This window comes from Polypterus senegalus, chromosome 3 (assembly GCF_016835505.1).
Source record: "Polypterus senegalus isolate Bchr_013 chromosome 3, ASM1683550v1, whole genome shotgun sequence".
In the NCBI taxonomy this organism is placed as follows: domain Eukaryota; kingdom Metazoa; phylum Chordata; class Cladistia; order Polypteriformes; family Polypteridae; genus Polypterus; species Polypterus senegalus.
In genome coordinates, this window is record NC_053156.1 from 17021532 (window position 1) to 17037032 (window position 15501).

At 34.5% G+C, this 15501-nt stretch overlaps 2 protein-coding genes across 2 annotated transcripts; both read right to left on the reverse strand.

Annotated features, from left to right (window-relative positions):
- Positions 1-896: 896 nt before the first annotated feature.
- hoxc8a (homeobox C8a) lies at positions 897-6090 on the reverse strand. The gene is made up of 2 exons (XM_039746708.1): positions 4397-6090; positions 897-2947 (listed from the first exon to the last, which is right to left on the reverse strand). The coding sequence occupies exons 1-2, from the start codon at positions 4830-4832 to the stop codon at positions 2640-2642; spliced, it is 744 nt and encodes a 247-aa protein (XP_039602642.1). The 5' UTR covers positions 4833-6090; the 3' UTR covers positions 897-2639.
- Positions 6091-10781: 4691 nt separating this feature from the next.
- Positions 10782-14636, reverse strand: hoxc9a (homeobox C9a). The gene is made up of 2 exons (XM_039746706.1): positions 13774-14636; positions 10782-11756 (listed from the first exon to the last, which is right to left on the reverse strand). The coding sequence occupies exons 1-2, from the start codon at positions 14342-14344 to the stop codon at positions 11512-11514; spliced, it is 816 nt and encodes a 271-aa protein (XP_039602640.1). The 5' UTR covers positions 14345-14636; the 3' UTR covers positions 10782-11511.
- Between the last annotated feature and the right edge of the window lie 865 nt (positions 14637-15501).

Here is a 15501-nt window from a genome sequence, read left to right on the forward strand (position 1 = left end):
ACACACACCAGCCATAAAGCCAAGTGTGTTGAAGGCCAAAACAGCCTTTGTTTTTTGACAAAAACCGGGCCTCGTGTAATTTCTGACCTTTCTATATCACCCAAACTCATAACGTTTTCATATAGAGAAAGTTTTTTTTAATTATTATTAATAAAAATTTGTCTTATGGGTCATTATTTGCCCTTAATTATACGATGATTAGTATAAAAATTATTACTCATTTATGTAAAGATAGATAGATAGATAGATAGATAGATAGATAGATAGATAGATAGATAGATAGATGAAAGACACTATATGATAGATAGATAGATAGATAGATAGATAGATAGATAGATAGATAGATAGATGAAAGACACTATATGATAGATAGATAGATAGATAGATAGATAGATAGATAGATAGATAGATAGATAGATAGATAGATTTTGCCATTTTCTGCGGCAGAGTGAGTGCTGCTGCCTCAGCCCAACAGGCTTATAGATCGATTTCCTGCATGTGTTTATCCACTTGCTGTGGGCAGTTCTCCTGATCTCGTCATGCTTGCATCAGTTGTACCCTTCGCACTCTGGTTTTCTTTCCATAAGACGTTCATTTTAGGTGCACTGAATGTGAGAGTGTGTGCCTGTGTGTGTGTGTGTGTGTGTGTTTATGTGCTCGAGTACATCGTGTGAAAGACTGGCACCCTTTCCAGACTTGGGTTCTTTCTTGTTCCTGACATGACTTCATAGTATAGACACCATCGCCTTGCTCCATAAGGATGAGCAGGTTAAGAAATGGACGAAGAGATGATTTGCATATGAAAGACGGAATACATATATAAATATTGGGAAATATCATTATTCATGTTTGACTTTATTGCATTTTATTTAACAAAAAAAGTGTCAGAAAAGACAAATCTTTAAACAATGTTTATTTTTTAACAACACATAGACAATACAAAGATACTCTTCTGGCAACATGGGAGGTTGAAGTGGTACTACTGATTTCTACATTCATGTTGTGAACATTATAAACTATTTCACCCAAAAACAAATAAACAAGCATGTTGCAAACAACAGGTTATACAAGATATATAGCTTAAAGATTATATTCAGTGCATTTACTCCTACGCTACACCATTAGCACAATATTAAGTAACACAGTACTGTGCGCTTAACTAGGCAGTTTCAGTTGTTGGGAAAATTTATTTTGAATTGAAAAGCAGCAACAAACAACATCATAGAAGCATACAATAAAAAATAATAATAAAAAAGGAAGGTTTTTTTTTTCTTCGAGTATAGGTAGCGATATATTACTTAATAGCTGTCTTCTGCTACTTAGTAGCCTGAAATTTCTCTCGAAGTATATACCAGTATAATTTTCAGAATATATATATATATATATATATATATATATATATATATATATATATATATATATATATATATATCACTATATATAGAGAGTGAGCGATAAAGAGAGAGAATACAAAAAAGTGAGTAATGTCAAGTAACATCTATATTCCAGGAAGCCTTTTGCAAGCCCTAATGGATTTTATTGCAGGTTCCCGTTTAGGTAGTTTGTGAAATATTTCGAGACAATTCAACTTCCCTGGAAATCCTTAAAATGCACATAAGATCAGTCATAACAGAATATTAATATATTACTTTTACACATAGTGCTATCTATTTAAATAAAAAGCAGCACAAAATACGGCCCGATGAATTGAATGTCAAAGGGAGATTTTATTTTATTTTTTCGGATACTAATATTGATTAATTCTAAACTATAAGAAAGGGTAACTCGTTCTAAACTATGTACTTGATTCAGTTGTACATTTTTGTTTTCAAAATGAAAATGAAATTAAAAAAAAAAAATCAGAATTAAAGCATAAGCACTTTCGTAATATAGGCTGCCTATCTCAGCGCCGACTTTTTAACACTTTTAAATATAAACAGTTCGCTAGAAACTTCCAAGAATTTTCATTCTTGCACTACAGCGCTTTTTGAAAGGATCAGCTTTAACTGAAAGTGTCCAGGCTAAAGTCCTAAGTATTTTAAAAGTGCGCAAAATATAACTTTTAGAATGCGTTCACATTTTTAGTATATAAAAAGACCAAAATAAAAAATAAGAGTAGACATTGGATAAGTTCATTAACCAAGTATACATTTTTGTGCACGTCTTGTACATTCTAGTGGATCGTGGACTGTTATTTTTTTGCAAGCTAAAATGAAACAGGTAGTAATTTAATGAATTTGTAGAGTTAACACATTCCATAACATTTTTTTTATTTTCAAATGGAAATAATGTCAATAGTCATTTTATTGGTGCCGCCAATCCATTCCTTGTCACTAGAAGCTGCGTTTATTATTATCATTTTGTGTGTGTGTGTTTTCTCTTATTGTTCGATTAGCTTCTTTCTCATGCCTGCGAGTGAACCGTTTTTCAAGTTGAAATATCATTTCTCCCGTTTCAAGTCACACAGAGAGAGGGATTTTAAAGTGAAACAGAAAATGCTTTAGTAGCTAAGGTCTATGTGATTTTTTTTTCTCCACTTCCAGACTCAATAAAGTGAAACGATAGTCGTAAACATCTCTCCCCTCTCTCTCTCCCCCTCTCTCTTCGCCACAGAACCATAAAAAGACTAGGCCATAAAATCACTCCTTATTCTCATCTTTCTCTTCAACTTCCTTCTCCTCTCCTTCCGCTTCGTCGTTGCCTTCTTCGTCTACTTTCTCTTCTTCGTCCCCTCTCTGACCAGGAAATTTGTCTTTGTTATTCTCCTTTTTCCACTTCATGCGCCGATTTTGAAACCAGATCTTGACTTGACGCTCGGTGAGTCCCAGGGCGTGTGAGACTTCAATCCGGCGCTTGCGGGTCAGGTAAGGGTTGAACAGAAACTCCTTCTCCAGCTCCAGTGTCTGATACCGACTGTATGTTTGTCTGCCACTGCGCCTTCCCGGAGCTGCACGGAAAAAAACAGCCAAACATATTATATCAGTTGTTAAGAAAAACGGTTGTAAAAATGCACCTTGCGTGGGTGTCCTTAAACAGGTCCACTCATAGCCCCACTGACAAGGGACGGGTTTTTGCCACGTCACATTTTTGCTCATGTTTCACTCTGTTCTTCAACAAAGAAATAACTATGAAGTGAATAGTTTGGGTTTAGATTTAGTAGAATACCGTGGGGATAAAGCCAATATATGTGGCAAAAGAGGAACATGCTTTTTTGTTAAATGCATATCATGCCTGCTTTGAATTGGTGCTGTGTGTTTGTTTGAAAAGTTTACATATATTTAATTGCTTAAGGTTTTACCATGCAAGGCACTATATAAATGAACTGATCATGATGAATAACCTTATTGCAGTCCAATATAATATAACCGAATATACAATGATAATATAAAACACAGTAAATAAAGCACACGTGCACCCAAGGTGTTAACACTTTTAATATAAATACTAATATTGGGCGATAAATGCAAATCTGTGATACTGAAGACATAAAACAAAAAAACAAAAAAAAAAACACCTTTTAAGTTTTTAAGCAGTCCTCTTCAAAATCACTGATCAATCAGATAAAGATGAGCTGCACTATTTTAAGATTGTCTTTTTTGTCAATGACAGGGCATGACAGTTGTGCTTCCTAAGATATCGAATTTCATTTTCGTCCCGGTTATTACACTTCAAACTTTTCTTTTCGTGTGTCAGCAGTTTCATCTTAACGATAGCAATATAATAAATACTGATGGCATCGACAGTTAAGACGTTCATTAAGTAGTCAGATGCATTAAAATGTGATTTACTAAAACCAAACACGTGTCTTTTCTAATATGGAGAAGAAGGATTGTCGTCAGGGTTAGTTTTGATTACTACAACAACAACAAAAATAACAACAACGATAATAATAACAACATCAATAATAATAATAATAATAATAATAATAATAATAATAATAATAATAATAATAATAGATTGTGCTATAACGCAACTGACACACATACAGTATGATTTTGCACTTCTGATTCATTGCTCATTCATGGAAATCACACCACTCTCTCTCTGTTTATTCCACTCCAGTATTACTTTATGACAGTATAAATTCTGTCACTTGTGATCTGCAATAACAGTGTTGGCATGAACACCGTGCATTAGTAAGCACAGGTCTAAAGTTAACATTTATTAAAATGCAATTACTGTAAAACTCCTCTTGCCAGCGACACTTACAACATGTTTTCCTTTTTGTCTTTTTTCTTTCTTTCTTTTTTTTTTTTTTTTTACAGAATGATGCACTGGATTCACATGAGGAGAACACAACTGTTGCGGCTTTATATCCTCAGTCTATGCCAATAAATGCACCTTTAAACTTAAACCTGCGGAAGTAATACAAAACAATATGAAAAAGGATTCTAACCGTGAGGTCTCATCCAAGGAAACATGAGGCTCGGAGACGAGTTTTGATTTAAGTGCCCTTGTCCCTCCGCCGTGTTACTGATGGACGACGATTTACAGTCTGGATATTGCGACACATTCGCCTCTTGCTGGGTACCATAAAGCGTCTGCCTCGGAAGAGTTTCGTATCCATAAAATTTCGAAGCGTCTCCATGACAAGCCAAGGCGCAGGGGTTCTGCTGGTATCCCGAGTTGGAGATGGTGGAGGAGCCATGGTGGAAGAAATCCTGGACGTGGTGAGACGGGTGCTGGAAACCCGGCGCTGCGGCCGCCGGACCGTAGACCAGCGCATGGCTCCTTGTGACGCTCTGGGGGAACCTGCAGTCGTAGTAAGTTGGTTCCAGTGACTCGCCTCCTTTGTATTTGGAGAACAGTGGATTTACAAAATATGAACTCATGGCTGTTTCATTCAAGGTGAAGTCAAGTCACAGCAGTAAAAGGAAAAGTCTTTTATGTTATTTTTTTTTTACTACCACCACTGCCGCCACCACCGGAAACCTGGAAACCAAAATACACAGCTAGTCCCTTTGGACAATCTTAGTCCACTCTTCTCTCTCTCTCTCTCTCTTTTTTTCTCCCCCTCTCTCTCTCTCTTCCCCCTCTTCCTCACACTATCTCTCTCTCTCTCTCTCTAGTCCGTTATCAACCCGCTCCCTCTGGAGCGTCTGTATTTTCGGATGTATTTGTCTGTATTTTGTTTCTCCTTTCTTTTCTTCAGTCTCAATAGCGACAGACAGTGCATATGCGTACGCAGTCCTGCATGCCGCCCGCCGGTAGGTAGATCGCTGCGTTCGTGTCCCCTTCTTACTTACTGCTTTCGTTCAACGGCGACTCAGCCAGTTAGCCAAAACCCGGTTGGAGGGGCTTTCACCCTCGATTCGTATTCATCAGTTTCAAAAGCACCAAGACAAGCTGGAGAGAAATGATTAAATATTTGGAGGGGGTTTTCTGGAGTGTGTATGTATGCGCGTGCGCGTGTTTGAGTACGAGGGCGCGCTTGCGCGTGCTCGTATTAGTGTGTGTGTGTGTGTGTGTGTGTATAGAGGTGCGTGTGTGTGCGTGTATGTGTGTGTGACAGTGAGCGACAGAGAGAGAGAAAGAGAGAGAGAGAGAGACGAGAGAGAGGGAACTGGAACAGAAGACAACAGAAGATAATACGTCGATGTAAAAATTAAAGTGAGTTGACCAGTGTGTGGTCAACATTGCCATTTAAAATCAAATCATTGAAAAAGAAATACAGTAAAATGCGATGCAGGCAGTATTGCTATGAGATGACCTTAACATTTGCATAAGGTAAACTTCCAGAGGAATTCCGAACATATTAAATATACCTAAGTTATCACTCAATGGGTTTTCCAGTGAAATTGGAAGAAAAAGTTTCGCATCTAAAAATAACTGACATACAAATGTTTTATCAATCCAGAATTTATTAGCTATCGTCATTTAGCCTGCGTCACGGTTATCTGGCTGTTCACGTCATATGTTTATTTAAATTCAATCTATTTTCATAATAAAATTCTACATATACACGTTACCAAAATAGTAAAATAAAAAAATACATGTCACGCATTTTTAATATAAATAAGTAGAAAAAAGTAATAGCAGTAAAACAATAGTATGTTTTCTCCGTCGTTCATTCTCTTTTCCTCTCCCTATAGGTCATATTAATAAAATCTGAAGCTTTAAATGTGAATGTAGTTAATTTCCTTTCTGTACACTCACATCAAGCAGATAGTTAAAAAAAAAAAAGTGAACGAGTGCGACATCACAATTTACTAAAATAATCCAGAGGAGGTGAAATATAATACCCCCATTCGCTATGCGTTATTGTTTTGTCGTATTCCGTCGAGGAAATAATATTACATGAAAAAAAAAAACCCTATGGCAAATAACATTTCCGGTGGACTCAGTTTTATTACCGGTGCTAAAACAGAGAAGTCGAAAATGTCAGCTAAGTCGAAGCTTTACGTTTTATTACATTTTTTGAAGAGAATGTATAACATGGATTTTTGGATTTGAATGGGTTCATAATATTTTTAATTCTTAAATAACTTGCAATAAAGCAATATATTACAAATTACCAATATGAACAAGTTCGACTTGCGTTTAAAAAGCTGAAGGTCAAAATAAATCATTGTATCATTAAAGAAAAAAAAAATGAAAGTAAATAAATAAAAAGTAATTATAAAACACGGCTTGAGTAAAATAGGTTGAATTGTATTTGGGGAAAAACTACATTTATATATTGTCAACCAATTTTTTTTTTATTTTATTTTTTGTTAAAGGTTTTGGCTGTCACAGAAAAATGATTTTTGAACAACTAATAATTTTCACAATACTATCTATCTATCTATCTATCTATCTATCTATCTATCTATCTATCTATCTATCTATCTATCTATCTATCTATCTGTCTGTCTTGCAGTTAAAAAAAACGAATATCTGAAACAGTCGAATGAGATTTTCTTTTCTACTTTAGATTTTCAATTTTATTTTATATATATATGCAAAGGTTTAAAAATTACTTTCATGATTGCTTTTAAAAATGGCCATTTACATATACTGACTTTTTATTGTTTTTATATATATATATATATATATATATATATATATATATATATATATATATATATATATATATTTAAAAAATGAAAAATTAATAAATTGACGTTTTATTGAAAATACTTAATCTCTATTGGTGTTTTGTTGTAATTTCTGAAATAATTATTGATTTTATGTGTTGGCCGAAGTAAGGGTGAATATGATTGTATTAAGTTTTCAATCGGCCCGGAACCAAATTAAAGATTTCATTTTTGTATTTTTTTCTGAAATATAATTAGTAATACAAATAAAATATTTCAGTTTTAATATTTTTCTTCACGGAACAAAACAAGAAACAAAGCTAACACAAAGTGATAGAAAATAAACTAATACTACACTATTAAAACGCATGTAAAATTTCTGAAACACATCGTGATATTCCACCACGAGCTTTGGTAGGTGGATTTCTATTATATAGCTTATCATATAGTGTTTAAACAAGAATATTGAAGTAGTTATTCAGAACTGTTTCGCTTTTGTCGAGTGAAAAATCTGTTGCATCATTGGAATTAACGACGTGATTTTTTTATATTTTATGCACTAAAAATTAAATTATTTTTAAAATGCTAGCAGCTTCACAAAGAATATAAAATGCAAATATCAACATGAGTTCCTGTTTTACATTACACGAAGAATCTACACAATATACGCGCTTTGAAAATCCCCAAATATAATAAGCAAAATAAATATTTGTTACAAGTATATAATATTAATTTTTAAAAATGTGTTCGTTACGTGTTTATCATTATATATGTATCTAAAGCAGAAAACACAAATGCGCTTGGTAGCCTTAACACCGCGGGCAGTTGGAGGAATTGCCAAGAGAGGCGTTGTAATAATTAAACAACACTGCCACCTAGTGTCATTTTTTCATACAGCAAGCTGATTATTGGCAACATTTTACCAGCAATTTAAAGGGACATTACTGTTTATATAATACAAAATATCAACAGTAATAATTAAAGTCACCCACCTGAGTGTCTTACCGGTATTTTCTATTTAATAAAGACAAACAGATAGATAGATAGATAGATAGATAGATAGATAGATAGATAGATAGATAGATAGATAGATAGATAGATAGATAGATAGATAGATAGATAGATAGATGATTCGCCAGTGTCAAATTAATTCTAATTCTTTTAAAGTAATCCTTCAAAGTGCAAAATATGCATAGACTGAACCAATATATACTCTTAAAAATGTTAAGTGGTGATTTTGCCGTGGATGAATAAACATTTGAACACTCAGCATTTTAAATTTGATGGAACTGTTCAAAGAATCCCATACTTGATTACTTACTAAAGAAAATTTGGAGATTTCTTATACTGTATTGCTGCTTTTTTATTTATTCATTTATTTTCGTAAATCCCTTTTGCATTTCCATCGCATTATCACACATCTTGAAATTATCTATATAATTTCGTCTCGTACCTGTAAAGTCAAAAAAGAGGCATTTCTCTCAGGAAAATTTAATCAATTTATGTTTGTAGCTCTGGTGACTTAAAGAGTTGCTTTTCAAACAGAACGTTCACCTTCTTTAAAACCATAAAGCAATTTAGGCCAGACGTCTAGCCATGTCCGCGGTTCTGTTTTGTTCTCCTTCTTTCAAGACAAAAACAGGAGTGGAACAAACAGTGCAATAAAACCTGCATTTTTGTGCTGCGGAAATTTAGCGGTGCAATGAGCTTTAGAACTTCCACATCCTGTCTTTATTGTCTCTCTTGACAAAAAGATAATTTCATCCCAGCCAGGAGGAAGAAACGAACAGACGAACTGCAACACGCAGCTGAACTGCTAGATTTCTTTTTTCTGTCCTACTGACTACAAAGCTAAATATTTATATGTGCTCTTCTTGATGTCCAACACACACAAAAAAGAAAGCAGGATTATCATCACGACACCTTCTAGAGTAGGAAACTGAATGTATTCAACATAGTAACAGTCCACACAAAATCCGCCACTGTTAAATGAACACTCGGTGTGTTAGTTTTTGCATATATCAAATTTTAAGAATGAATTTATCAATTGAGACTAACTTGGAATAGTAAAGTTATTAGTTTTTTTTTTCTTTATTGCGGTTTTATTTAGTTGTACACGAGAAAATTCAGAAATAATACCTTCTGCTTAAAAAAATATTTTTTTTTTTCTGAAACAAAAAATGCTTTAAATACCAGTGGTTCTTTTTGCTAATAAGAATAATACGAATAGTAATACTAATTGTTATAATAAGAACAATTTCAAAACCAGTCTCTTCTATTAAAATGACTCAATAAAACGGGAACTAGCTAATTTAATTCATATGTCGACTCCTCTTGCCACTTGACACCTGCATCACACTTCTTACAGAATTATCTCAGCCCTATATTTTCCCACAACAAGTGTTCCCATTAAAATCGACGTGAGCCTCTTATGACGGAATGTGGATCTGACCGAATCAACTACCGAATTACTGGCGTTGCTGCCTGAAATGAAAAGCGACACAGCTGCCCTATGAAATGGTCACAATGGGTAAATAATAAGTTTTAACTCTTAAAAGATCTGTTAAGTGTGAATGGTGAAATTAGTAAGAGGTTTATTTTTTTTTTTTTAAAAATCACACATACACCTGCACGTTTCGTAAATATATACAGAGGTCGAAATGTATCAGTTTAAGATTTAAAATATTTAAGTACATACATATTTATATTTATTCAAGAATAAACGTAAACAATGAAACATTTAAAAAATATGTAACATTTTAAATAACTTCATCCAAGGAAGAAACGTAAGCTAATTTATTCCGTAATCTGCTAGTTTCCCTTCGGTGTCGATCTTTGTGTTTTAAATGACAACACTCTATAAGGAAACAGCTGTTATGGCGAATACTGAGAGTATAAATGTTTAGAAGCTTTTCTTGGAGATATTTTGCTGTATTTCCATTGTTGACATAGAGAAACCGTAAAAACAAAACATTGTGAAATGGCATTATCCAGCCTTTTTTTTTTCTCCCAGTAAAATACACCTTCAGGTTTCATTGTGCACAAGCTGCTGCCCGCATGAGACTCTCTCCGCTTCTCTGCAAAGTTAATTTGTAAACGATCATTTGACAAGGGAGAAGGTATGAAAAGATAAACGAGGACTTGAGTAATTTTATATGTACAAATGTATGTGTGTGTGTGTAGAAAGACTGCAAGAGAAAGGGAGCGAAAAGACTGAAAAATAAAAGTCAAATGATACACATCCTAACAAGCCACAAGGCCAGTATGTTTTCTTCACTTAACTGAAATATTACTGGAAGGTGTATAGGTGGCTTTATGTGGTCATATGAGTCAATATGTACAACGGGAAGAGTACTCGCCAAGGAGTGCTTTCCCATAACGTAAACTCGCGTGTGCACTTAACTTGAAATGTTAAATTCTAATACTGTTAAAAAAAAAAAAACGGACCCTATTTCGGTACGTGTTTGTGCGGGTCTTTCTCTGTTAGGCCAAACTGCCCTCTAAAAAAAAAAAAAAAACTTGGCTGATAACAAAGAAAAACTTAAGGAAATGTTCATTAAAAGAAAAAAAAAATCAAAAGGCAGGAAATTATGGTGCTACATAGCGGCTGCTTTCAATATCCTGTTGGTTGTCAGGCGATTGGCACAATTGCTTTAATGCATTTACTTTGTGAACTTTTCTTCTCGCATTATTTGTTTTGTATTGCTTTCTCTCTGCAATATAAATGCTTCATATACATGCAAGCTAGGCAGAAGAAGAAGCTCGTTTGAAAGTTGGTACTTTGTTTATTGACCTGAAACTCCATTCACTACACTTCTTCTTTTTTTTTTTTTTTTGACTTAAGCTGTAAACAGTTGACGGCATTTCTACTTGTAGCGCATGGAAAAGGACAACCACTTGGACTCGTGAGGTGGCGTCACATATATTTAAATATAGCTACATTCTACAAGAGAACATAATAATATCACTTTAGTTAGTGATACGAATGTAAAAATTACACAGAGAAGTACAATATTAACTATGACCACAACTTGACATACGCACACAGATAGACGTTCCTGCCCTTTTTTTTTGTACAAAATATGCAAGATTCGCGCTTACAAACTCTTGGGGGGTAGGATGGGGAGGGAGGATTTAAGCACGGGACTGTCATAAGTTACACATTATTAAAAACAAAATTCAAGTACTTTCTTCATAATTAAAGACATTATGATATTACCGCAGCAACTTGGTGAAAATACTTTTTTTTCCAAAGACGTTGCAGATCGGTGGCTATCCTAAACATTAAATGAACAATTTGCACATTCAAAGTCTAAAAATAAGTGAAGAATATAAACCAAACAGTTCTGGTTAAAAGAAAAACAGACCAAAAAAAAAAAAAGCAAAGTCGTTGCTTAATGTGTCTCTTTTTACTTTCTTTTCTCTTTTTTACGTCGCTGTTTGCGAACGGCTTCTTTTGTTTATGAAGTTCTTTCTTTTATAGTGGACGGAAGTATCATTGCTCCTTGTTGTCTCCCTTTTCTTTATTCATTTTCTTCATTTTCATCCGCCTGTTCTGAAACCATATTTTAACTTGGCGTTCAGTGAGATTAAGGACTCTTGCCACCTCATATCGGCGGTCCCTTGTAAGATACATATTGAATAAAAACTCCTTCTCCAATTCCAGGGTCTGATATTTAGTGTACGGGCACCTCTTCTTTCTGGTGGAGCGCGCATGGATCCAGTTGGCCACGGGGTTGTCTGTAAATGCCAGTGGAAAGAAAAAATAGGATAAGGCTTTGTCCTTGCATACCTAATATTATTCTTTTCTCATAAGTGTACATTTAGCTTTGTTTTTATTAAGTTTATCTTCATGACTGTAAACTCAGAATTGCTTGCTATTGAAAGTAAAACAGCACTCACTTGTTTTTTTTTGTTTTGTTTTTTTTTAAAGCATTCAGTATTTAAACATATAGCATGGAGGTATTGTCAAATCCCACAATTAAAAAGGCATATTTCGATATATCATATAAACCTATCTCTCTTCTTTTTTGAAACCAACAGCTGAGTGAAAACACAGACTCAAAATGTTCTCCCCACCTCCATAACCAACAGCAAGTAGTCACTACACAGGCCCACAAACTTTGATCTTTGATTAGGATCTCTCACATTTAATGAAAGGCAAACTTTATACAATCTCACCAAGTTTAAGTCCCAATCATTCTGAACTAAATATATAAAAGGCTCAGTGCCTTTTAAATTTTAATTAAATTGAATTTAGGAAAGATGCTCCCAGAATGTAAAATGGATGCAATACAACATTCTGCAGCCTTTCATGTAGATTGAAAACTTTCTAATCAAACACATATACCCTTTCAAACATAAAAGAACAAATCATATTATGTGTAATATGGTTTGTTTTCACAATTATAAAATGTATGCAATATATTGCTGTAAATTATCAGAATATATATATATACAAATGGTTCACCTGAGTAATATGATTCAGTAGAAACTCTGTTTTTGTTTTTTTTATATAAGTAGCATGTATGTAGCATTGTAAAGAATTTGACAACCACACAAGTTAGAGAAAAACAGCTTTTTTTGTGCTTAATAACAATTTTCATTATCATTTAAGACTTACATCTGTCATTTGAAACTGAAATTTTATTATTATTATTATTATTATTATTATTATTATTATTATTATTATTATTATTATTATTAGTGGTGGTGGTGATGGTGGTGGTAGTGGTCATGTTGCTGGTGATGCTCATAATAATAATAATAAAATTTATAACAATAGTAATATGGCGATAAATAGTTTATTATATTAAATAGTTTCATTCACAGCAATGTAAATACTTGCAAAAGTTCACAGTACCAACACTGAAAGAAAATGCAATTCCTACTAGTAGACTATAAACTTTTATTGTCATGTAACTTTTATTTTATTGGCTTATTTGATTTGACTTTATTGCCAGCTAAGGAAAGCATTGCTAGAATGGGGCATCAGTTTACAAATACCCTCTAATTCTCATTTTATGAACCCTGTGTTCTTACCTTTTAAGATTTGTGCACAATACATAAACACAGGAGATACATACTTAAAAAAAAAATGTTGTCTGGTTAATAAACAAAAATAGAGAAGTGATCTGAACTGTCGCATAACAATTACTATCGTGTATTGTGTAGTAAGTAATGAAACACACTTTTTTGTAGTTTGTAAGCAGTGATGTTTTTAAGCATAAACTGCAATACAGACACAAATATGTGTATGTTTTACACACGTGTTTGTGCTCTATCTATCTATCTATCTATCTATCTATCTATCTATCTATCTATCTATCTATCTATCTATCTATCTATCTATATATATATATATATATATATATATATATATATATATATATATATATATATATATATATATATATATAATGTATGTGTGTGTGTTAAGACCCTTTCATGTTTAGAATTAGAATTTCACTTTTCATTGCATGCACAATTTTATTCAGAAAAACTTAGCATTCATTGAATTCTTTGTAGAATGTGTCGCCTTTTCTCTCTCTGCCTGTCCTGGAGGATGAGCAAGTCTCCTTCTCTTTTAGACTTTTATAACCTACGGTTTTATTAGCCTCACAGCGTATGCAAGTCTTTGCATTGAGGATTTCCCTAGCAAGAATTCCAAACAGGCAAAGGTAATTTCATTTTATTGAGGACTACAGGCAATAATTCCTTCAGCACCCGGTTGTAAACAGGAATGACTTGTACTTACTTGGGTCTATTTCTGTCTTCTCTTCCTTGTGCTTACTGGAAGCTATGGGCTCCGATTCCGGGGACGGAATGGTTTGCGGAGTCCTATCCCTGAACTCCGTCGAAGATCCATACAGATAGTCCGCATAGTTTCTGCCATCGGGAGCGGCGCACTCCCCACTCCTTCTGCCGGGGTACGTGTCTGCTTTGAGCCCGTAGTGTCTGCTGTTCGTCGCAAAGCCGGGAAAAGATACGGCGCCCGAGATGGGTTCCAACCAGGAACGCACGTACCTGGAGTCTGGCCCTATGTGCGGCTGATGCGTGTAGGGGTGGTAGACCACTGAAGACTGAGAATGCACTGGGGCCCAGGACGTGGTGAAAACGGAGGGCTTAGGTGCAAAACTACAAGACGGGAAATCTGTACAATCCGGTACCAAGCCTGTCGCTCGGGACCCTGAGGGGTGCGATCCGGTGGCCGAAAATCGAGACGCCAACACCTCTTCGCTTTCATGGTTAATTAAGGAATCCACATAATAGTTGCTTATAGGACCGGTTGTCGACATGATGATGCCTCCAGTCTGTTTTACATTCATCAGATTATTGTATGAAGTGTATGTGTACTTTTTTATCTGCTCATAGAACAATCAAGGCAGGTAATTATTTCTACGAGGTCTCCTTCTGCCTATTGGTTGTCTGCAAACACGTGACTATATTTACCCCAAAAATACAATGTGGATCAATGCGCGGCTCTTTCTGGGATAGCACTTCACTGTAATGCTATCCCTTTCAGTGGATAAAATTGTCAAACGAGTAATATCAAAGAAAAGCCAACCGATGTCCATGTTATAAATAAAGACATCACTTTCTAGAAAACGCGTTTCATCCATGTGGACCAAGGTATGTTAAGAAAAGAAGAACGGCACTATTTTTTAGTGCAATTAATCTATGTCTCCTCAGCGCTCTAATGCGTGATAGACAGACATGGATGGCTGACAATATTAAATTAAAAACCAACAAGAAAGTAACTGCTTCTTAGTCGAGTCTAAAGAAAGGAATTTTTGGACAAAAGAAAACAAAATACATCTCTTTTTTGGCCACCCAAGAAAGTCAAAAATGGATTTAATGACAATTAAAAAAAAAAAATCAGAGTGGATTAAGGACGAAACTGTGTAATATTTATTGGCAGTTTTTTTTTTTTTTTTAATGTGCACAGTCGAGAAAAGAAGAAAAAGACACAAGAAAGAAATGAATGAAAGGAAGAAATCTCTCGTTGGTTATATAAGCAAACAGTGAGGATGTCCCTCGTAAAACAGCCTTGTGACGGAGGGTGATTCGCAAGGCGTTTGAAAACCTGCCTACGAGAGGCTATATTCGGCAACTGGTGTGGATGTTTTTATGTCCATCTATAAATTTTTACGAGAACCATTTGATTGTTCATAAACGTGTCGTTAATAAAAACTGCAGTCGAGTTACTAGTAAAACATAAAACCAACAGTGATTCTGGGCGAAACCTATTTCTAACTAAAGGCAAAACTCCTTCCCTAAATAAGGGACAAAAGCAGGCTGAACTTCGACAATATGCAGGAGGCTTAATGAAAAATACAAATATCCCTCACGCTGAATAGCTGACATCTTCTGATAATGGCAATCCCAGTATAATTAAATAAAAAGCAGGTCAGTCGTATGAAAGAAGCACTTAGAAAATCAGCATTGATATTTTCATATCATATGCTTCCTAGTAGGTTTCATC

Bases quoted from the DNA above. Each gene is read 5' to 3' on its own strand.
- hoxc9a (XM_039746706.1), bottom strand. From the start codon at position 14,344: ATGAATGTAAAACAGACTGGAGGCATCATCATGTCGACAACCGGTCCT. The intron at 11,757-13,773 runs GTAAGTACAAGT...TGGCATTTACAG, and splicing joins GAAGACAGAAATAGACCCAA to ACAACCCCGTGGCCAACTGG.
- hoxc8a (XM_039746708.1), bottom strand. From the start codon at position 4,832: ATGAGTTCATATTTTGTAAATCCACTGTTCTCCAAATACAAAGGAGGC. The intron at 2,948-4,396 runs GTTAGAATCCTT...TTTTCCGTGCAG, and splicing joins TCCTTGGATGAGACCTCACG to CTCCGGGAAGGCGCAGTGGC.